At 57.4% G+C, this 23,089-nt stretch overlaps 1 protein-coding gene across 1 annotated transcript in view; it reads right to left on the bottom strand.

The window, feature by feature from the left end:
* LAMC3 (laminin subunit gamma 3) overlaps positions 1–23,089 on the bottom strand; it is a 53,858-nt gene that overhangs the window by 18,087 nt on the left and 12,682 nt on the right. Inside the window, exons 3-12 of the mRNA XM_032418909.1 lie at positions 19,743–19,873; positions 16,509–16,675; positions 14,220–14,408; positions 14,026–14,143; positions 12,395–12,493; positions 9,617–9,753; positions 7,160–7,270; positions 5,087–5,279; positions 4,789–4,907; positions 652–870 (exon numbers count right to left, since the gene is read on the bottom strand). Of these exons, the coding sequence (XP_032274800.1) occupies positions 652–870; positions 4,789–4,907; positions 5,087–5,279; positions 7,160–7,270; positions 9,617–9,753; positions 12,395–12,493; positions 14,026–14,143; positions 14,220–14,408; positions 16,509–16,675; positions 19,743–19,873 (1,483 nt within the window). The remainder of the gene's footprint in view (positions 1–651; positions 871–4,788; positions 4,908–5,086; positions 5,280–7,159; positions 7,271–9,616; positions 9,754–12,394; positions 12,494–14,025; positions 14,144–14,219; positions 14,409–16,508; positions 16,676–19,742; positions 19,874–23,089) is intronic.

Raw genomic sequence — 23,089 nt, 5'->3', positions numbered from 1 at the left:
CACGGGGTGGCGAAGGGCTCCGAGGGGTGACGGACCGGCCGTGCTTCGCGCTTCCTCGGGAGGGGCCACCTGGAGCAGTGCACAGAAGCATTGGGAGGACTCATCTGGGCTCGATTAGTGATGCCTGCCTCGGCCAAAACTGGAGGAGCCCCTGACGGGTAGTGTGTGTCTGTCCGCGCTAGCTAGTCTGCTGATTCCCAGGCTGCTGTCCTTTGTCCGCTCCAGTGCAGGCATTTCCCTTCTCAGAGACCCCCCACCTGCTCCAGGAGGGCAGCGGGAGGGCCTGGGTGTGGAGAGAGGCCCCACCCAGCAGCTCCTGCCTGGTGACCTTCCTCGAGGGCTCTCTGCGTTTCCTTGGCTGCAAGTGGGGAAGAACTGCCGGTAGTGAACTTGTGGCAGGAGCAGCTCTGCCACCTACTTGCCGAGCGGCCTCCCTGCGCGTTGGGCCCCTCACCTGTAAGATGGGACACTAACAGCAGGAGTTAACGGTAGAGTATAGAGAGGTCCCAGCATGGGGAGGAACCTGATGACACCATTTCATGAGTGTTGCTCTTGGTGATCACTCGCACATGCACGCAGCTGACCCTGCTCAGGTCATCAGCTGTGCTCGGTACAGCCCAGGGGGCTTGTGGATGGGGTGCCGGGACTCACCTGTGTGGGGGTCACAGGTGCCATGCTGGTTGCAGGTGCAAGGGACACAGTTGGTATAGGGACCCCCCAGTGGTGTCTCCCTCTTGTATCCGGGAGCACAGGATTCACAGAACTGGCCTGTGTACCCCTTGGGACATGAGCAGGTCTCCACCCAGGAGGCTGGGGGGGAGAGCCCCCGCTGGGCGGATATGAGCCGGACCTCGGTCAGGAACACCTGGCCTGCAGAACGAGGATAGAGAGGAAGAGAGTTATGGGCACACATTCCCGCCCCCCCAAGACCTTCCTATTCACATATGTAACAGGCAAAGGGAGGGTTATTGGCCCACATACAGAAAGGCACTCTATGAGTCAATTACAATTTTAAAAAAACAAAGGACAAAGGAAAAATAAGGTAATTTTCAGAACAAAAAATGGATATGGCTGGGAATTTTATGGAAAGACATTCATTCTCATGGGTTATTAAAGATATGTAAATTTAAACAAGGAGGATACCATTCACGCCCCTCAAATGGGTAAGCATTTAAAGATCAATGACGGGAGGGGTGCCTGGGTGGCTCAGTCAGTTAAGCATCTGTCTTCGGCTCAGGGAGAAGCAGACTCCCCACTGAGCATGGAACCTGACACAGGGCTTGATCATGGTCATGATCTTGGGGTCCTGGGATCGAGCCCCCTGTCAGTTTCCACGCTCAGTAGGGAGTCTACTTCTCCCTCTCCCTCTGACCCTCCCTCAGCTCATGCTCTCTCTCTCAAAATAAATAAATAAAATCTTTAAAAATAAATAAAGATCAATGACAGGGAAAGATGGTGTGAGGAACTCATGGGTTCTGTTTCTTTTTTTTTTTTTAAAGATTTTATTTATTTGAGAGGGAGAGTGAGTGAGAGAGAGAGAGCACGAGGAGGGGGAGGAGCAGAGTGAGAGGGAGAAGCAGACTCCCCGCTGAGCAGGTAACCGGCCCCAGGGGCGTGGGGCTTGATCCCAGGACTCGGAGATCATGACCTGAGCCAAAGGCAGACACTTAATTGAGGGTTCTGTTACTAGTGAAGCAAGAGAGCCCCTATCAGACCAACCTTCCTCCAGAAAACTAGAATCTTAGGGCAAAATATAACAACAATCCATCAACCCTGAAGAAGAACCAGAGCAGGTAGACAGTGGAGGAGGGTGGACACGTGCCCTGAGAACACAGATTGGTACAGCCTTTCTGTAAGACAATCTGGCAGCGGGTATCAAAACTTAAAATGTGCCCTCTGTGACCTAACACCGAACGTTTCCATTTTGAGGAATCGATGCTACAGACAGATTTGCACAAGGAGACAAAGACCTTTCTATGGAGCTCTTCCCTGTTCTCTGCAGCAATGTTTGCATAGTGAAAAACCAGAAACTGCTTCAATGTCTAGGAATAGGGGGATGGTTGAAACTTTAGGGAGCATCTATGCCATGGAACGATACGCGGTGGACGGACAACCAGCCTTTTCTATGTGTAAGACAAGTAACGGCCTCCAAGACACACTATTCGCTGAAAAAAAGCAATTGAATGGAGAGATAGCCCAGAACATCATCAGTGGGAAGAGGAGGTCTGGGGCTGGTGGGAGGGCGGGGAGAGGGACGGTCGGTATGCCCACCTGCCTCTCCAGTTTGCCCCGGCACCCAGCACAGGCCCGGCCTAAGTAGGTGCTTTGTGAACATCTGTTAACTGAAGGCTGAGTGAGTGGCAGAAATGAAATTCCTGCAAGAAGGCTCAGCTGGGGCGCCTGGGTGGCTCAGTTGTTAAGCGTCTGCCTTCGGCTCAGGTCATGATCCCAGGGTCCTGGGATCGAGCCCTGCATCAGGCTCCCTGCTCCTCGGGAAGCCTGCTTCTCCCTCTCCCACTCCCCCTGCTTGTGTTCCCTCTCTGGCTGTCTTTCTCCCTGTCAAATAAATAAAAAAATCTTTAAAAAAAAAAAAAAAAAGAAGAAGGCTCAGCAGGGTGACCTGGGGATCAGGGAGGCTTTGGGGAGCATGGGCAAGGATGATGGGGTTGAAGCTCCAAAGAGAACGAGGGAGCTGAGGCAGGAGGGGCTGGGTTACAACCCCCAAGCCTGGACTCGAAGGGGCCCCAGAAGTCAGGGTTCTCAAAAGTAGCCAATCACCCCCCTAGAAGCAAATCTGTGGCTGTTTTGGTTGTCACAACGATGGGGAGACAAGGACCAGGGCTATCAGACACCCTGACATGAGCAGAACCTCCCCCCCGGGACTTTTTTTCTTTCTTTCTTTCTTTTTTTTTTAAGATTTTATTTATTTATTTGACAGAGAGACACAGCAAAAGAGGGAACACAAGCAGGGGGAGTGGGAGAGGGAGAAGCAGGCTTCCCACCGAGCAGGAGCCCGATGCGGGGCTCGATCCCAGGACCCTGGGATCATGACCTGAGCCAAAGGCAGACGCCCAACGACTGAGCCACCCGGGCGCCCCCCCTCCCCGTGACTTTCAAATGTCTGTCTGGATGCCGAAAGGGGCAGGGATGCCCCTTTGCAAACACGTGAGCCCAGACTCCAACTCCATTTTAAACATAAGCACAAGGCATTTCCGAATGTTCAGGTGTACATGGAATTGTCTGGTAACGCAGGTACCGTGAACGTGGAGGGAACGCCGTGCTTTGTGATGCTGAGAATCTTCCCGAGAGTCACTCACCACTTTGGAAAATTGTGTCACCGGTACCCCACCCCCAGTTCTGGGAGTTTGTCACCAGTGTGTACCCTGTCTGTGCTACGGTCCCCTCTGTAACTGCCCCACTCGCAGTGATCTGGCCAACAATCCGATTTAGTGATGATTTCAAGATGACAAATGTACAAGGTTTAAGGAACAAGGGTCAATCATATTCAGATGGGTATTTGAAACTTGGCTTTACAGCTTCACCCACAAATGGATGGTTACTTTGCCAAGGCTTTTTTACCCCCTAACGAAGCAATGAAACCACCAAGGCTAAGTAAACCTTTTCAAAGAACCACACTGACCAAGGTGGCAAAACTGCACCCCCTTTCTCACCATCCCCCTGCCGCCTGTGGCCACACAAACCAGTGGCTTCTGTCCCTTCTGTCTCCATCAGTGAGAGCCCTGCCACACGCTCAAGTAAGTCTGCCTGGGGACAGCTGATCCTGACCCTGGTTTTTACACTAGCATTAGTCATGCACACGCCTCCGGGTCACGATTTCCCTGCCCTCCACATATGCAAACGGCTCCCGAGCTTCGGTTGCCCCGACACGCACACTTACTCGTCACAGTGGGGGAAACTTGTCACGACAACTCTTGTCCAGTGCGGTCATGCCTGAGCACTGACACTCTGGAAATCAATTACTTTCGTATGTCATTTACTTTCCTTTTATTTGTTCTGTAGATTACAACTAGGGTACTATATTGGTTTTTAAAGATCGTGTCTAGGTAGGTTATAATATCTCTAAGTTTCCCTTCCAGATAGTAAAGGGGTGTCCTATGTGAGATACCTCTTCTAAAAGGGGGGTACTGAAGTCCAGTCTAGGCACATGTAGGTATGGGAGCCAGGGGAGGGGGTAGGGAGAGAAGGAGAAAGTACATTAAGGAAAGAAGGAGGAACCAGGAACAGTCAGAGGACCATCAGGACCATCACCATGTGAGCAGCGTGAGAAGGCCCCCTGGAAGCTGGGTCCTGACCCAGCCCCCTCGGCTCGGAGAAGGTTCAGAAACGGATCTGCACTCAGGGAGGCTTAGGTGCAATACCACCAATGACCAGCAGGAGGAGCCAACTCTGGGACCCTCGCCTGCTCCTGAGCCCAGCACCCAGAGGACCCTCAGAGGTCCTGCCTTCTGGCAGTGGTGGATTCCGCCGTGGCCTGACGACACCCAACAGTTCTTGGCTGCTTCATAGCCACACATCTGTCTCTTAGAGCTGTCCACCCTCGGGCCCCTTACCTGTCCAGCCCCTGCCTCTGTCCTCAGGGTCCACCCTCCCCGGTCCTTACCAGTTGCATGCCCCTTGGCAAGGGTCCTACTTCTCTGACCTTCAGATGTCTTTGTGGTAAAACGGGGGTGGTAACTGTCTGCTGTGGGGACTCAGCAAGGCTATGCACGAAGGAGCCCCGGGGCCCAGCTGGTTCTGGGGATGGGGGCTGTCCTTATCATTACTGACCAGAAGGGCGTGGGCTCCGGCCACCGGCCCGGATGCGCAGAGCTGTCAGATTGGCGAGCAGCCGCTGGAAGTGGAAGGGGGGCAGCGGAGGGTCCACATCCTCGGAGGTCTCCTGCAACCTGGCAGGGGAGGGCGTCAAACTGGAACCCAAGGCTGGGGGCAGGTGGTGCCGAGGAGCCTCCAGCAGGGGCGGAGAGGGCGGGAGGCCCCAGACCACAGGACAATCCACGTGTGCCCAGACCTCAGGGACCACCCTGACTGCCCAGGCCCCGCTCTCAGGACACAGCAAGACACTTACTCGAACCTGAGCTGTACCTCCCCGGGCTGCCCGGCATCCGGGGGGCCGGAAAGGCTGGAGTGCTGCAGAGTCAGGGCCAGGCCCGCCCCTTCCAGCCTCAGCTGCACGGGGAGTGGGGAGCCCCCAGGGGGGACCCAGAAGGTCAGTGTGAGGGGCTGTCCATAGCTGAACCGCTGATCTCCCAGGAACTTCTCTGAAGACGAGAAAAAGGCTTGTTTTCACTTAACTAGCTTGCTTTTAAAGATTTTGTCGGCGGTATGTTGATTTTATTGACAATTAAACATCCAAACAAGATAAAATGACAGCAGGGAGAAAGCCAAAGTCTCCCTGCAAAGCAGACGCTGAGGGTGGCCGCACGCCCCTCTGCAGGCCTGCTTCATGTCCCTGTGCCCCTGCGGTAACACGGGGCCCCACGCCCGGCTTACTGCTCTGCTGTCACTGTCTCGAGCTTGGGTTTTGTAAGTGAAGCCTGATGGGACAATGGAGCCTCTGGGAGCAGAGCAGACACGCGTGTCGCACACAGTGGTGGCACCCAGCCGTCCCCGTCACAATCCGTGCTCACAATACCCCACCAGCAGCTTCTGGTGGCCCCACGCGTGGGCTCAGAGCACGTACAAGGTAAGCCTGCTACACGTGTGGCTAAGGAGGGGCGCTGACCGCCCCGAGGCCACGCTTTCCACGGGCGTCAGAACACGTTTCGAGCAGAAAGAAAGTGGTGGCCTCCTAAAAAACACAGAGGACCCCGGGGCCCTATCACACACAGCCTTCAAACTCGGGCTGTTTTTCTGTATCTTCCAACTGCTTCAGCTGAAAAACCCCCACGTGGCAAGAAAGGGCCCCACTGGCCCCTCGCTGCTTATCTCCCTCCCGTCCCCCGGCACTCAGGAATCAGTGGGAGGCAGAGTGTGTTGGTAGAATGTGGTGCGTATCAAGATGTGAAGTCAAAATGGTTGATTCTGTCCACCTACCTCGCCCACTGCACTGTGCCCAGCACCCGGAACAGGACCCAGCAAATACTTCTTAAGCAAAAAAAACTACTTTTTCTTAAGCCTGTCAAAAAAGCACCACGGAATAGAGTGTGTTTTGTGCTCTTAGACCTCTGAGCTTGGAGAACCTGCCCCAGGACGGGGTTCTCAAGACCCCTGGACTTTTGCTTCTTGCCAGGTGCTGTGTCCACAGAGCAAGCCGGGTATCTGTGCACCATCGCTCTGGCCCTTCTCGGAGAGGGAGGTCAAGGGCAGGACCGGGTCGGGGGAGCCAGTGGACCCGGAATCTGGCCATAGGAGAGCTAAGAATGGACTCCCGGATCCTGGTTCCAGGTCTGGTACAGTTCCCAGGAGACCAGAGTTGCCCTACTTGGTGGGGGGTGGTTCAGAATAATCTAGAACTTCTTGCTTCTGCGGGAATCCCAGGACCCTGGGAGGAGGGTGCCATGGCTGGGCGGGGTGAGAGACTGATGGATGATGCACAGGGATTTCTGGGGCCTGAAGGGGCCTGGTGGCAAGCCCTTGATCAGAAATCCGGCGGGGGGGGGTGCTCCAGCAGACTCTGTGGGGCGTGTGGTTGGTGGAAAAATGGCCCCCAGAGGTATCCATGTCCTGATCTAAGAAATCTGTGAATACGGTATGTTGCATGGCAGGGACAATGAAGATTGCAGATGGGATAAAGGCTGTTCATCAGCTGACCTTAGAGTAGAGAGATTATCTTGGATTATCCACCTGGGCCCAGTGTAATCACAAAGCCCTTCCTGCGCGGAAGAGGGACTAAGAAGAACTGACGTCACAGAGCTACAACAGGGAGAGACCCCTCGGCTCTGAAGACGGAGGAGGGGTCTCGAGCCGAGGGATGTGAGCGGCCTCCAGAAGCTGGAGAAAGCAAGGGAACAGATTCTCCCCTGGAGCCTCAGGAGCGCAGCCCTGTGGATGCTGTGATTTTAGCCCCGGGAGACCCATTTCAGACTTCTGGCCTCCAGGACATGGAGAGAATAAATCTGCATTGCTTTTAGCCACTGGGTTGGTGGTCATTTGGCGGAGCAGGAAATGAACGCGGGGCAGTCCTGCCAACCCCACGTACCTGGTAGCATAAGCTCCTCCTCGTCTTCTGGATTCAGGAGGATCCCCCTTGGGCTCCATCGTGCAGGATGCTCTGGGCCCCCCACACTTCCGGTCCGCCAACCCTGGGCTCCTGGACAGCAAACACACGTGCCCATGTGAGGTTCTGGAGGGTGGCCTCCACCCCCTCCCTCTTCACACCCTTCCTGGGGGTCCCACTGATGGCCCCCAGAGGCCTGAGCACAGCCTGAAACAACTGACCCCGGTAGGTGGGGAGAGACAATTCTAGAGACGGGTCGGGGTTGGGGGGGCGGTGAAAGCCAGCTGGTGCTCCATGCTGCCCACAGCCAGGCAGCTCAGACCCCCACCCCAGAGTCAGCATGGGGGTCTTAGGGTGGGAGGTAGCCCCAGGAAAAGTGAGAAAGCTCAGGCTGTTTAGGGCAAGGTCCGACCTCTGAGCCTGCCTTGCCCCTTCAGTGGGCCCTGAATACAACATAGGACGCAGTCTGGAGACCCCAGCACGGGGCACTGAACAACAGGCCATCTCTGACAGTACTGGACTTGACTTCATCCTCAGATCTTCCGAGAACTTCCTCACCTGCAACCTCACCACACCTGTCCTTTGAGCTGCATGTGTCATTAGCCCCACCACACTCAGGGAGGCCACCTCGTTAGGAAGTGGTCAAGCCAGGGTGAGAACCCAGACCTTCCCATCCCCCGTCCCGTCCACCCTCCCTCTGGTGACGGCACCACACCAAGCAGAGTCCGGCACAGAGCAAATGACCCCAAGGGAGCAGCTGGGAAAGGGGGTGGAGGCCTGACCCCTGGGGCACCAGAGGGGTGAGGAGGGAGGGATGAAGGGAAAGAGGTCAGAAAGAGGAGGTCTGCGGCTCCCTGGTGCTAGACTAAGTTCTGCCCCTCACTGGCTGTGTGACGCTGGGCACGTTACTTCACCTCTCTGAAGCTGGTTCCTTATCTGCAAAATGGGGACAACGGAGTACCTCTGGCCCTGGCAACAGTTCTCAAAGTTGGTCTAAATACCCCGGGAGATCCTCAAGACTCAGGGAACCCACGAGTTCGAGCTATCTTCATAGTAACACCAGGATGAAATTTGCACCTTTCATGCTGCGTCTGACCAACACACGGTGGAATTTTCCAGAAACTGCAAGTCATGTGCTATCACAACAGACTGAGCTCTACTAATCCAGCCTTAAAGAGATGTGCGAAAGTATACACATGCACTCCCCTCTTCTTGTTTTTTTTGAAAAACAGCTTTTTTGCACGGGCTGATATTATTTTATGTTACACATTTATTCTGGTCATTTTTAAGTGAATTAATATACAACTATTTTAAAATTACTGTTTTCATTTCTAATACAGAAAACACCCATGTAAACTACCCACATAAAGAACAGTACTTGGAGGTCCTCAGTAATTTTCAAGAGCATGAAGGGATCCAGGGACCAAAAAGGTTTGAGAAGTGTGGCCTGAGGGTCCCAGTGAAGTATACGAGATGCTGAGAGAGATGCACCAAACCCAGCGCCTGGCTCAATGTGAGAACAGAACATGGTATTGTTCTTAGGATCTATAAAATGAGTCCCATCTGATGCTAACACCCTAGACCACCCCCCCACCAGGTGACCTCAAGGCGGGGTCCCATCTCCGTCCTGCTTTCTGTGCAGTGTCCAGCAGAGGGCGCACTGCCCCCTGTCTGGGGCCCCTCCTGCCTGGCGGAGATGCAGGGGTCAGGGGACTCTGCGGGGCACGGCAGGGGTCCCTGTAGGCTGTGATTTAATGCAGAGCTCCACTGCCCTCCAGCTCCAAAGATGCACGTGCACGCACCTGCAGTTGGGGACCCAGGGCACCCTGGTATCCCCGGACCCTGTCCCAGACAGAAGGCTGGCAGAGCAGCTGAGAGCAAAACTCAGGAGCTGACAAACCTGGATGCCAACCACTAAACTCTGTGACGTACCTTTTCTGGGCCTCAGTTGTCTCATCTGTAAAATGGGAATGAGAGTACCTACCTTCCAAGGACTCTGTGGGTTCCATGCATGTAAAGAACTCAGCACAGTGCCTGGCATACAGCAAGTGCTCAATAAATGGAGTCCAGAGGATTGTTCGTGAATCCCCAGCACTGGGACACGTCACGGGAGGCCAGTCTTGACAGACTGATTAGAAACTCCCCCCCAGGATCTAAAGGCTGCCACCTACCCAGCTCCCAACCCTGCTGGAGGCTAGGGAGGGAGCCAAGGGGTGCAGGTAGGTACTGGGGAGTGCTGAAGGGTGCAGAGGGGCACATCTTGCGTGGCCTGTGTGTGTGAGCCCGTGGGAGATGCCTCCCCTGCAGCCTGAGGCTGCCCCCTCCTTCCCACCCCCACCCCTACCCCCACCCCCAGTACTGCAGGATCTCCCCAGAGCAGGACCGCCCCACCCCCCCCGCCGGGAGGTCGCTGTGGGGGCGATGGGAGGCGCTTCCTACCCTGGCGGAGGTCGGAGAGGATGTGGTGCTCCCGAAACTGGGCAGCGGCCGCACACACCTTGGAGTGGCCGTAGCAGAAGCAGCTGGTGCAGCCGGCCAGGTGGTGGGGCTGCAGGTTAAACGTCCCCGGGCGACATCTGAAAGGAATGCAAGCCCCGGGGGAAGGGGGTGGCAAATGAGCCAGGGAGGTTCAGGGGATCCCAGCTAGATCAAGGTGAGTCAGAATCACTGGGGAAACCTCAAAATATATATATACACATTTTCGGATTTACAGGAGTTGCGAAGATCATGCAGAGAGTTCCTGTGGCCTCTTCACCAGCTTTCCCCGACATCAGCAACGTGGCAAGGGCGCACTTAACTGCGCCGAGAAATTCGCGTGAGTTCACGTTAGTTCCCGTTATGTACTAAACTCCAGACTTGATTAGGATCTCTGCCCTTTCTCCGCCAATGCCAGTTTTCCTGGCCCGGATCCGATCCGGGACCACGGGACCACGGTGCCTCCTCTGGTCTATGCAGTATTCTTGTCATCCACAACCTTGACGCTTTTGAAGAGTAGTGCAGATGTTTTGCAGAATGCCCCGCAATTCGGGTTTCTCTGATGCAGTCTCATGATTAGACTGGGGTCATGGGTTTGGGGAAGCAATAGAGGTGAAGTATCCCTCTTGTCACATCGCACTGGGGTAAATGACGCCCCTGTGAGATCACCGGGAGTGTTAACCTTCACCGCCTGCTCAAGGTGCAGCCTGCCCACGGGCTCCTGCACCTTCTGCCTTCAGGAGGAAGTCACTAAATGCAGCCCCATCCCCTGGAGGGCGGGGTATTAAAGACACGCGCGGACACCACCACCGTAATTACCAAATATTTTGCGAGGGAGATATTTGGGGCAATGCGAATACCCTGTTTCTCCTTAAAATCCTGCCCACTCAATTAGGTGGCTCTTGCCCATCGCGACCATTACTGTGAAATTCAAACTGATTTCCTATTTCTCCCCCTTCCTTCTATATTTATTATTTGGAATTCTTTCACCAGGAAGATTTGTCCTCTCGTCCCGGTGTTATTTATTTTTCCCCCCTCATCTGTTTATATCAGTGGGGACTCATGGGTATTTATTTGATTATTTGGGTTATAATCCAATACCATCATTATTTATTTTGTTGTTCAAATTGTTCCAGCTCTGGGAGCTCTTTCAGGTCGATGTTTGTGTCCTCAGGCCCCCATCCTGGTTTAGAGGTTTTTTCTGTTCGTTTTCGTCTGGTTTTGTTTTTAATTAAGTACTTCCTTGCTCTCTGTGACGACCAGACACTCTGGGCTCATCCGGCATGGTCCCGGCCCCAGCCCTGGGATCAGCCATTTCTCCAAGGAGCCCTGGAGAAACATTTCCCAGACTCCCGGTCTGCGCCTGGGGGCTCCGTGTGAGCCAGCCGGGGCAGAGGTATCGGATTCCTAAGAAGCTGTCGATGACCCCCGGGGCCCAGCCAGTTCTGAGGAGCACAGCTCATCAAGCTGCCCCATTTCATAAACGGGCGAAGTGAGGCTCAGAGGGAAGACCCCCTGAAGGTGCAAGGCGGAGGGGGGCAGAGCTGTGGGAGAACCCAGGTGGGGGTCCGGTTCCCCGACTCCACTCTGTTTCCTCACCTGAGGGATCTCAGGGAAGGAAGTCCCAGCAGGGAGCCGACCTCCCACCCCAGGGCCTGCAGGCCACATGTGGACGAGGTGAGGGGGTGGCCTGGGGCTGACCTAGGCAAGTCAAGGCCAGGGCCAGCCACGGCTTCTTCTAAACCAGTAGAGACCCAGCGCACACTGACAAGAGTCGAGTCCATGATATAATGCTGTATCAGGTGCTTCACACACAGGTCTGCAGGCAGAGAATCAAAAAGCCCCCGACAGACCCTGCGCTCGTTGCAAAGGGCTTCAGAGGTCAGAGCCAAAGCCAGGAAGAGGAGACGGTGTGTACCTAAGGAGGTAAACCCACATTTGTCCGCCAGCCCTACTGCTTGGGGCTAGGAGGTCCCCTGAACACACCAAAGAGGAAGTTTAAGGATCATGTGGCTTTGGAAAAGTAATTTTGCCTTGTGGAACTTCGGACACTCCATTTGTACCAAGATAGGATGACAAAGACGGCAAAGCGGTTGGAATCGCAGCCCAACTGGTAGAAGCTTCTTGGAGTAGGGCAGACAGGATTCTGAGGTTACAGTGGGGCTCACGGTAAAGACCGCGGCGTTCCACTAGTGATGTCTGCCCTGGGGGTGAGTGGGGAGGGCAGTGGTGGGAGTATCAGGTATTTGCTATTCCTGGATTAGAGCATCTCTCCTATCCTTTCCAGCTCTTTTTTTTTTTTTAAGATGTAAAAGAAGAATGGCTATCACAGCTTATAACCATCAGTGTAGGGGTCAAAGTATAAGCGGTGTCCAGGCGTCTGGTGGTGCAGTCAGTTAAGAGTCCCAACTCTTGGTTTCGGCTCAGGTCATGGTCTCAGGGTCGTGAGATCAAGCCCCACGTCAGGCTCCGCGCTGAGCGTGGAGTCTGCTTCAGGTTCTCTCTTCCCTTCCCTCTGCCCATCCTGCTCATGCACTCACTCTCTCTCTCTAATAAACAAATCTTTATAAACAGTGTCAAAACCTTTAGATAACTTCCAGGACGGCAGACCCACGGTGCCCCAGGAAGGGTGACAGGTGGCGAAGTTGCCCAGGTCTGTCTCGGCCCTGCCCCTGCTCCTCCACCACACCATGAGCCCTGAAGTCACTCCCAGCACGCTGAGGGTCGGATCGGCTCACCCACCTGTCACACAGGTAGCCTTCCACGTTCCTCTTGCAGGGGCAGCGTCCGCTGTGGGGGTCACAGGTGCCCAGGCTGCCGGCAGCACTGCAAGTGCAGGGTCTGCAAGGAGATAGGACAGTAGGAGAGGTATCCAATGCGCAATTCCAGAGTGAGGATAACCCATCCTCCTGAGAGGGAACCTCTCCATCCTTCCCCATTCCCTAGAGAACGAGGAGGTAGGCTGACCCAAGAGCCTGCCGCCTGGCTTTTACCATTCCCACCTTGCCAAGGGAGTGACCCAGCCACTCACCTGAAGAGTGATCCATCTGCCAACCCACCCCCTCATCCATCTGTACATTCTTCCAGCCACCTATCCATTTATTCATCCTTCCAGCCTTCTATTGATTGACCCACCCACCCATCCATGCATCTTTCCATCCATCCATCCATCCATCCAACAAGACATGGTTCCTGCCCTCACAGAGCCTACAGTCAACTGAAGATGGACAAACAAACAGGTAGGTACTGTACTTTGATATGTTCTAAGAGGAAATATAAGAGGCCATAGGTGCACCAAGGAGGAGCTTGAGGTGAGGGACAAGAGGACAGGTAGAGGGAAGACTTCCTTCCATGGCCAGAGTTGTGCCTACACCCACTGAGTATTCTGTGGGGCATCCGAGACTCCCCGTCCAATCCCGATGCATTTCCATTGCCTTTCAAATACACAAAGAGCCTGTTGTAACCAAAGCCAAGTTCATTTAAAAGTGTTTCTGAGTTTCTAAGAGCTTTATTTTTTTGGTCATGGGTGTTTCTCAATTAAGTGATTGAGTTAGACCAGCATGTTAAACCCCTCTTCTGAGGTCTGGACCCCAGGAGCCCCCTGCCCGTTCTCTCCCCTTGGATGCCCCACCAGCACTGTAGAATCAGCCTCTCCCTGTATTGTGCTCCCTGTGTCATGAATGGCCTCCCTCCACCCAGGGGCCTGGGGGCTCTGCCTTCATTCTTCCACTTCTGCTCCCTGGTGACCACCTCCTGCCAACTCTGCCTTCCGAGGGGCTCTGGAATCTGTCCGGTTCTCTGCCTCTCCATGGCCAAACCCTAGTGCGAGCTGCCATGTCTCCCAGCTGTTCGTGCTGCAGCCTCTACCCCGGCCTCCAGCCTCATCCCACTCCTGCCTCACACCTGTCCACAGCTCCTCCTGAGGCCTCCGAGGCCCCGACGGACCCTCCTCCTCTGTGCACCCTCCTGCCCTGCACCCCCCGCTCATCCATACCGAGCTTTGCCTTGTCCTTGCCTCTGAGCCTTTGAATGCACTCTTCCTCTGCCGGGAACACCTGTCCCTCCCTCCGCCCTCTCTCGGCAGCCCTCCCTTCTCAGGCCTCACACTAGGAGCTCAGTGCCTCTCATGGGAAGCCTGCCCTTGACCCCCAAGAACAGCCGGGCTTCCGAGGGACTCATGCCCTGTCTCACATTCTCCAGGGACGGGGTGTCTCTAGTCCTCGCGTGGGACTGGGGGTGGCTGCAGAATGGGAATAAGACGGAATGACCGAAAGAGAGATGGAAGGCAGGAGGGAAGGACAGACTTTCCCCTTCCTCCCGCTTCCTGGCATTCAGTCCCAGTCCACCCCGTGTGCCCCGCGTGGCCGCCTCACCTGCAGCCTCCCTCACTGAGCGAGTGGAAGCCGGGCCGGCAGCGGTCACACTTCCAGCCCGTCACCGTGGGCTTGCAGACGCAGGTGCCCGATGCATCACACTGGAGGCGCAGGGAGCCTGGGGGAGGAAGGGCACAGGGCAGCGGGGGCCCGATCGGGGCTGGGGGCGGGGGCGAGGTGGTGGGGCCCACTACCTGCCGGGTGGCAGTCACAGGGCTGGCACGGTGTGCGAGGGCTCCAGCGATAGAAGTCCTCCCGGCAGCGCTCGCAGTGTGGCCCGGCCGTGTGGTCCCGGCAGCGCAGGCAGCGGCCGCCGTGGCCCGTGCGGCGGAAGAGCTCCCGGTCGAACGCACACTCCTCTGAGTGGCCGCTGCAATTGCAGGCTGTGGGCAGGAGGCAGGGGGCGGCGCGTGAGCGGCGGGGCTCGGCGGAGGGGAGTCTGGGCCAATCCGCCTCCTGGTAATGAAGGAGTGGGCAGCTCCACGAAGGTCCAGCTTGATCAAGGATACGGAGACCAGTCGACTGATCTTCCCCAACAGGACTCTCAAGAGCAAAGGGGGCAGCAAGACCCAGGACCCCCCCAGGCAAGCTGGACGCACCGTCCGCACGCACGGATCACGGCTGGCCACCGTCTGGAGTGGCAGCGTGGCTCGCTCCAAGCTGTCTCGTGGATCCGCTCAGCCAAAAGAATTGTGTGGATCTGGCTCCTAGTGACCATGAGGTCATTCAGATGCATGGAAATATAGGTCACCCCTTTACTCATTAATTCATTAAAAAAGGAGTATGTACTAAGGATTGCTCGGTCCGTCTCAACCCCCCTCGTGAGCCCAGCGTGGGTGGGGGGTGGTCAGCGAGCAGCACAAAGAGTGCTGCTCCCTGTTTGACGGGGGCCAGATGCAGCAAGCAAGCGAAAATCCTACAGGTGGAAGGCTGCGGGGAGGCTCTGGGAGCTGAAGGAGGGACCCCACGGGCTGTCCTCAGGGCGGGGGGCGTCCCAGGCGGGAGGTGAGGGCTGGAGCATAAGCCGTGGACAGCCAGAAAAGATCTGCCCAGTGCTGGGGCGGGAGGGGGGGGGGATGCTGGCATGTCACTTGATGGGCAGAATGATGGGACAGGGAGGGGTGCGGGGGGCAGCTATGAGGTCGAGAGATCAGCAGAGCCTGATCCAGGGAGGCCAGGCAGCCATGGTCAGTGGACTTCACCTGGAGCAAGGCAGGCTCTGGGAGGTTCAGCCAGCGGCTGGGTGTAATTGGGTTGGCACTTTAGCAAGAGCCTCGGGCTGCAGGCAGAGCCAGGCAGGAGGCTGGTAAGCAGGGCAGGGGGAGCTTCAGGCCTGGAGGAGGGGTGACGGAGCTGGGACCAAGGCGCAGACTGAGTAGAAGGACACAGTCAGGCGGGCCGGAGGGACATGGATGAGGCCGAGCTCAGGGCTGCCTGCCCTGGGGGGTGGCGAGGGGTCAGGCATGAAGCCCCGGCTTCCGGGCTGGTGGCAGAGTGGACAGAGATGTGACCACTGGGCGAGGACATGGCAGGAGAAGTGGTCTGGCCTTTTGTGTCCCCACCACAGAGACAGCCTCAGGCTCAGAATGGGTGAGCCAGCCAGCTCCGCCTCCTTGGCCCCAGGGAGGACTTCCTGGGGGAGGCAGGCCAGTGAGGGCAACAGAACCCCATGAGGGCCCCGGTGGCCCCGGGAAGCTCCTGCAGACAGCGCTACGCTGTTTGCAGAACAGGCTGTCCCCGCCCCATCCCAGCTCTGGCTGCCAACAGCCCCGGCCCACGAGGAGAGTGGGCCCAGAGACCGGGCTGTCAGGACCATGCCCATGAACAGGCTCCTCCCGCCAGCAGCCGGGATCCAGGGCCCAGTGAGGGCCAGCCGCCCTCGGGGAGCCCGAAGCAGCAGTTCGGGTGACTCTCTGGGGGACAGGGCAGGCTCGGAGCCCGTGGGAAGCTGGGACGGATGGTGATGGACAGTCCCAACCCCACTGTGTGCAGCCCCACGTCCCGGGGGAAGGTATGCCGGCACCATCCTCTGCAGCCTGTCTCTGAGGTTCCGTGGTCAGAGCCACATCACATGGGGACTGGGACATCAAAGGCTGCCTGGGGGGCCGTGGGAGAGGCTGGGTGGGCAGGTCAGCACCCCCCAGGACCCGGGGCCTTCTGTTCTGGCTTTGATTAGCGGTTGGAGCCCTTGAAACAAAGAACAGTCGGGGGGCCTTCCCAGCCCTCCTGCCGCAGCCACCTCCTCCTCGACTGGGGGATTTGGTCTGGGGGAGCGCTTTGTGCTTTGTAGGGGGCAAGACAGAGGAACGCACGCCCCCTTCCGTTCTCCCCTCGCCCCTCCTCATCCCTACAGCGACGGGGGGTTAGTGTCAGGAGCAGCCCCCACTGCCGGTCTCGGGAGTCTGCTCCCCAGCCGGCGCCACGGCTCCTGGCCCCAGCCCCCGGCCCCCGGCCCCCATGGCCCAGAGCCCCGGGACACTCACGCACACACTCGTTGGCGGCCTCGGCCGTGCCCCGGGCCCACGGGCGGTCCTGGAAGAAGGGCAGGCAGCTCTCGCAGTCGGCGCCCGTGGTGTGGTGCTGACAACGGCAGGCCAGCCGGCCCGCCGCATCGGGACCGCACTCACTGGCGTGCCCGTTGCACTTGCACCTGGGGGAACACGGAGATCGGGGTCCAGAAACTGGGGAAGGCACCGTCAGGGGAGGGGTTCATCACCAGGTAGCCCCTGATTCGACCGCTCAGTGATGGAGCTCCAGGGAAGCCCTACTATGTGCCCGGGGAGCTGGCCGCACTGTGCTCTTCTGAGCTCCATCCGCGGACAAACCCACTGCGTCTTCACGAGCCCGCTATCCTTCCCATTTCACAGATGCGGGAACTGAGGCACGCAGGCTGCCCCGGGCCAGCAGTTAGGAATGGCAAAGTTTGCAAGGCTGCTACTGAAGGAGTCCTAGCCTAGTGGCACCCAGAAAGAAGTCATCCCAGTCCCCCGGGTGGAAGGTGGGGCAGCTCACGGGCACGGGGTGGAGGAAGGGGGCAGCCAGCGAGCTCACATAGTCCTCCTTTATGTCTAAAGGGGCGAGAAAGAGGTCGCTCCTTACGGAGGACAGCCCCCAACTCATCTCATGTCCCCAGTGGGTCTGTGCCTGGGGGACAGCCCCTGGGGCCCGTTTCCCACAGCATCCACCTTCCCACAGGGACAGGAGACTGGCAGAACTGGGCAGACCCAAGTGAGCGCATGGGGCCACCACGATGTCCAGCTTCAGCCTTCCTCTGTGCCGTCCCCAACTGAGCTTATACCTTCTGCTGGAGCCTCCCTGCTGTAGCAGGAGGGACCACACTCACCCCCATTTCACAGATGAGAAAACGGAGGCTCAGGCCACGAAGAGACAGGTGCTAAGTGGCAGAGCTAGAATCTGCACCCTGTTCTGCTCCACGCAGACCCCGCGCTCCCGGACCCTGGAGGCTCCGGACACAGCTCCCGTAAGCTGCGATCCATGTCCACCCTGACTGCTGTCAGCACCCCCAGCATCTTCTCCACTTTGGGGACACAAGGCTTGGGAAGAGCACAGGGCATTGTTTCCTCCGTGGGAGCCCCGGGTAGGCAGGGAACACCCTAGCATTTCTGGCAGCGGTGAGGTGGACACCAGGCAGTCTTGAGAGAGGGTGATCCCTGGTCTTGGGACAAGGGACTGCCCATGTCCCTGGGGAGGTCTGCGAACACCACCCTCCCCAATGAAGCCCTCTGACCCCAAGGGAAAGAATGAAATTCTTCTAGGCCATTGTGGGAAGCCGGTGCCGGCCCCCTGCCCCACAGCCAGCTGCAGGCCTGAGGGTGGTCTGGCTCTGGCAGCTGGGGCCCAGATGTTCTCTGGCCCAAAGCCCCCTGACAGAAGGCGCTGGAGCTCGCCACCACCCGCCATCGTGGAGAGCGCCTCCTCCCGGGTGGTTTGACCTGAATCAAGCATGGGAGCGACAGGGGAGGAGGCGCAGGGGGCCTCACAGACACCCCCACCTCTTCTCTCCCAGCCCCAGCCTTGCCTGGAGGGTGCAAACACCGCGGGTGCAGGTAGCTGGGCCCTGCCTTCCCTTTCTGGGCTTTTCCACCTCTCCGAACGCCACCCAAGCGTCCCTGAACTCCAGAAGCTCCTTGCTTCCCACTCACACCGGCCATGAGCCCCACAGCAGGCTGACTCCCCATCCTACGTAGCCTGCAGATCCACAAGCTTCTCGCCGCCCTACCAGCCCCTCCCACGGCCACTTTCTCACGTTCTCTTCTCTCTCCCCTTATCCTTCCCCTGCGGTGTCAGGGGGTTGGGGCCTTTTCACATCCTGTTACTACCCCGGCCAAATCCTTCCACAGCTCCCCACTGCCTGTGGGACATGAATGAACTCGGTCCACGGTCCGGACCATCTTGCAGCCTTGTCTCCCGAGGCGGCTCACGCTGGCCCTTCTGCCCAGGATGCTGGCCTCCTCCCACCTTGGCCGGGCCCCCATCTGTAGAGCAGTCTCCCTGCCGGCTGGCGCACCCCGCCCTGGCCCCCGTCCTTATTATTCTGGGGTGGAGGACATGTTTGTTGGATACTAATCTGATCACAGTCTGCCACCCCCTTGAGTTTGGGGCGGGAACGCCTCTGTCTTCCTCTTTCCTTTCCAAGAAGGAAGGCCCCAAGCGTTCCTGCTGAAGACACTGCGTGAGCCTCCCCTGGTTCCCCAGCCCACCATGTGTGCCCAGTACCGACAGCCACGGGGAGACAGGCCAGGGATGTTGAGAAAGACAGGCCTCTGCCCTTTGGGCGGCCCCTGCTTCCCAGAGAGGAGAGATGCTCAGCCAAACCACAGCAGCCCGGGGAGCCAGCACCAGGGGTCCAGACGGCAGAGCCCGGCAGTGCCCACAGGAGAGAGGGGGTCAGAAACGCAGCCCCTGCTCACTCGGGGCCCCTTCCAAGTAGTTGACCGTGGGGCATTGGAGTGGCCTGACCCGTTCGTCTGTGCGGAGGTGCCTCAAAGTCTTATAATAAAATGTTTGGGTCCCCGTGAAGCCCGACCATACCCAAGGTTAGCAGGAGACTGGGGCGGGAATGGTGTGGATGGGCTGCGTGGTCTGTAAAATCAGGAGTGCTGATAGAAGTAAAGCTTTGAAAGCTTCAAGCCCTGCACAGGCCCGTGGTCATCCTTAACCAGCTTGACTTGGAAAGAAAAAGGAGGGAAGGGAAAGGAACAGAGGGGAAGGGATAAAGGATGAGGAAGGAAGGAAGGGAAGATGGAAGGAGGGAGAGAAAGAAAGAAGGAAGGAAGGGAGGGAGGAAGGAAGGGAGGGAGGAAGGAAGGGAGGAAGGAAGGAGGGAAGGAAGGAAGGGAGGGAGGGAAGGAAGGAAGGAAGAAAGGGAGGAAGGGAGGGAGGAGAAAGTGAAGGGGCAGGGACCTCCAGGCGGAGGGATCAGCAGGTGCGAGGTCTCGCATGTCTTGCACATGGTAGTGAAGGCACGGCTGATACAAGAAATGCAGGAGCTGGGATGTGGCTGGGCCGTGAAGACCTCGAACGCCGGGCCCAGGGGACCAGGATCCTGCCCCTCCTCTGTCCCCCGAGGCATCTGAAGTGGCTTCTTCACCCTCCACGGCAGCCACTGGGTGACCCCCATATGGTGACCACCCTCTTTCTGCCCGCAATCCAGGGTCCGGGCTCTCCCAGGCCCCGCCGTCCTGCCTTCCACCTACCTGCCACCCACAGAGAAGTCGGACACGGCATAATAGTAGGACTGCAGCACCTTGGGATCCTTGAAGATGTCGTCCCCAAACGTGTTGAGCCGGTCCAGGGAGATGAGGAGCTCGGTGCTGGTGACCCACTCCTGGGGGGGGGGGGGGGCGAGGGTGGAGGAGGGAAGGCGTCAGCAGGCTCCTGAGTTCTGCTTGAAGGTCCAGCTGGCTGCCCTGCGGGTCTCATGGGACCCAGGGACAAACCAAGCTTAGACAAATCACAAGAACGGTGCAGAAATAAGGAGCCTGTGCTTTGGGATCCCGCCAGCCTGGGGGCCCGGCCACTTACTGGCTGTGCAACTTTGGGGAATGACTCGAGGTCTTGGAGGCTCCCATTCCCCATCTGTAAAACGGGACAAGGAATTGTGCCAACCCCACAAGGGTGTTTGGAGGAGGATGGCCAATGTCAGCAGTGGGGTGTGGGGTAGGGACATGCTCGGTAAGTGGCCGAGGTGCTGGGGGGCAGGGCCGAAGCAGCCCATCCTATCACCTGTTGTGCACTTAACTTCTCCCACCCTAGATATTAGTGGGGGGAGGACATGTCCCAGTGCCCTTCTCCCCCACTCAGCTGGGCCTGATGTGGGGCAGGTCCTAGTTTCTAGGCTTCTCATATGCTCAGGTTCCCACAGCCAGTCACCTGCCCCAGGTGACATCTGTTCCTACAAGAGTAGGGACTTGGGGTCCCTTGTTCTCACGGCATCCCCAGCCCCCAGGCTCTGCCTGGCACGTAGCAGGCGCTCAGTAAATACTTGCTGATCGCTGAATGACACCTTCCCCCTGGAAGAGCGTGGCGGGGAGGTAGGAGAGAGCCCACGTGAAGGCTGACATTTTCATCCACCTGCTGTTATAATCAGAGGTACACAGAGGCAGCTCCGGCTGAATTTTAATCAGCATTTTAATTCAGCCCAGGAGCTCCTGGTTTAGCAATCAGGCCCATCAGGGCAGAAACGAACTTCTGGCAAAGTCTGTCCTCGGGCCCCAGCGTGACGCAGGGTCTCTGCTGCTCCCTCTGAGCTCAGCAGCTCGCCAGCCCACTGCCTGGGACCCGGGGCCTCTGCCCAAGGAGGTTTCCGCTGGGGAGGGAGGGTCCGGCACCAGAAAAACTTCAGTGGGAGCCTCAGCACCGAGCAGAGTCCGTAAGCGCCCGTCACTCAGCCAGTTGCCTGGCAAATGTCAGTGTGCCTTCAGGGATCTGGTTAAAACGCAGCCTCTGAAGCAGAGGTCAGAGGCAGGGCCTGAGGTTCTGCATTTCTAGCAAATGCCCAGGCTGTGCTGCTGCCGCTGGGTCCCTGGAGCAGAGAGCTAGTGCCTGGGGCGGCGGAGCCCAGCGTGCACGAGGTCGCGGGCTGGGAGAGAGAAGGGGAATTTGTTCCCTCAGCCCAAATCGTATGGGGCTCTCCCTGATGCCTTGAAGGTCATGTTAGGGCAAATCGGAGCCCCAAGGTACAATGGGCCTTTGCAGCTTGTAATGGCCCCAGCTAAAACCACAAGTGGGCTCTCGGGTGGATTTTGGCCAGACCCTGGGGTCCAGGATATGGCCTTCAGAGGCAGGGGGCGGGGAGCTTCTGCTCCAGCCAGCACCCCGCAGGGGAGACGCTCAGGTGACCACTCGTTTCTGGTGGCCCGATTCTGCCTTGGCAAGCTGGCCCTCTCCCCAGGATCCCTGGCCCCTCTTGGGGAACAGAGGGACCCAAGACCCTGCAGGCATGTGGACATATCCTTCATTACTTCCCACCCCGAAATGCTCCGAGTCCTCAGAGGAAGCGCTGTCCCAGATGTTCCCAGAAGGAAGGACGGAAGGGCAAGGTGGGCTTGCCTTTCGTTGTCTTTCTTTGACCTTGGGTTCTGCCTGGGATAGGGGGTGGGGGGTGGGGGGGCATTTCTGAAGAGGTCGTTTCTCTGTCGGGGACAACGTCCGGCACATAGGACACAACAAGTCACGGGAGGGTCTCAGCCCGAGCCTCTGCCCCGGGGTGATGCCTCAGACACAGGAACAGGGGCCCGGCCCTCTGCTTGTCTTCCGATGACCTTGGCTGATAATTGGTAATCTACAGAGCTTGGAGCCCCGTGGAGAAAAAATTGTCATTTTAAACAGAATCACGATGATGACACACGAATATTTTTAATGAGACAAAGAGGACATCTGGAAATGTGATCCTGTACCTTAAAGGATTAGCCTTGCCCAAAGAGAGGTTTGGCCTTTGCCCCGCTCCTGGGAGGTCACTTCTAAGCCCTTAGAATGCCCTGCTTGGTAAGAGTGTCTTTGTCGGCCTGTGGTCTCGGGCCACTCCAGACAGTCTATGCTAACAACTGGTTTATGCGGGTGCCTTGGGCCACACAGAATCAGCTTGCCCTCTGCGGGAGCTGAAGGTTAAGGTCAGCCATGCAGGCAATGGGCCATGTCTATGTGACCCACTCCTAGGTACCGGCGAGCCTCCTGGGTTGACAATACTCTGCATGCTATCACAACGTCGCTGGGAGAAAAAAATGCCGTCCCCACGACTCTATATTGGGAGAGGACAACGGGAAGCTCCACCCCTGGTCCTTCCTGGGCGCTGCTCCGGGCACCTCTTGTCGCTGGGAGTTTCATGAGTCGCTGTCATGAGTTCTGTGAGCCCTTCAAGACAATCGCTGAACCTGAGGGTGGTCTTGGGGACCCCAAACCACTGATTCCATGTGCCTCTGTGCTGGGCAGCCGGGGCAGGGACACAATTTCTTTCTGGGCCTAAGTGTTCCCTCTAGAGATAAACAGGAATTCTATCCCTGGCGCCCGGGTTATCTCCGACCGGCAAAGGATGTGTTCTGAGCCTGTCGAGGGAGGGGAGGGCAGACTTTCTCAGCACAGGAGACCCAGGGGTGTGGACTAGAGGGCTGTCCAGTGCTCAGAAACATGGAGCAGAGCACTGCGTCTGTAGGCGAGAGGTCACCGACACTCAGGAACGTGGACGTGCGTGGGGACCAATACCGGTAAAGGCCACAAACCTGAGCGGACCCCGGTGGGCTGGACAGCAGGATGTGTGAATGGAAACAGCCACAGGCCTATTCTTGAGCCACTGGGGGCTCTTCCCTTCACAGCGTGATCGAGCACTTCTCACGTGCCAAGCACTGTGCCGGCCGCTTTATAATTGACTGTCCAGACCAGGCAATTTAAATTAAAATTCGTTAAAATAAGACTTAAAATTCACTTCCTCAGTCATGCTAGTCTCATTTCTAGTGCCCTATAGACACGTGGTTAGTGGCTACCACCCTGGACGGCTCAGCTAGAGACCACGTCTGTCACTGCAGAACATTCTAGAGAGTGCCGCCTT

This window comes from Phoca vitulina, unplaced genomic scaffold (assembly GCF_004348235.1).
Source record: "Phoca vitulina isolate PV1807 unplaced genomic scaffold, GSC_HSeal_1.0 scaffold21, whole genome shotgun sequence".
NCBI classification, from domain to species: Eukaryota; Metazoa; Chordata; class Mammalia; order Carnivora; family Phocidae; genus Phoca; species Phoca vitulina.
The sequence above is the reverse complement of the archived record's forward strand: the minus strand, read 5'-3'. Positions and strand labels throughout refer to the sequence as shown.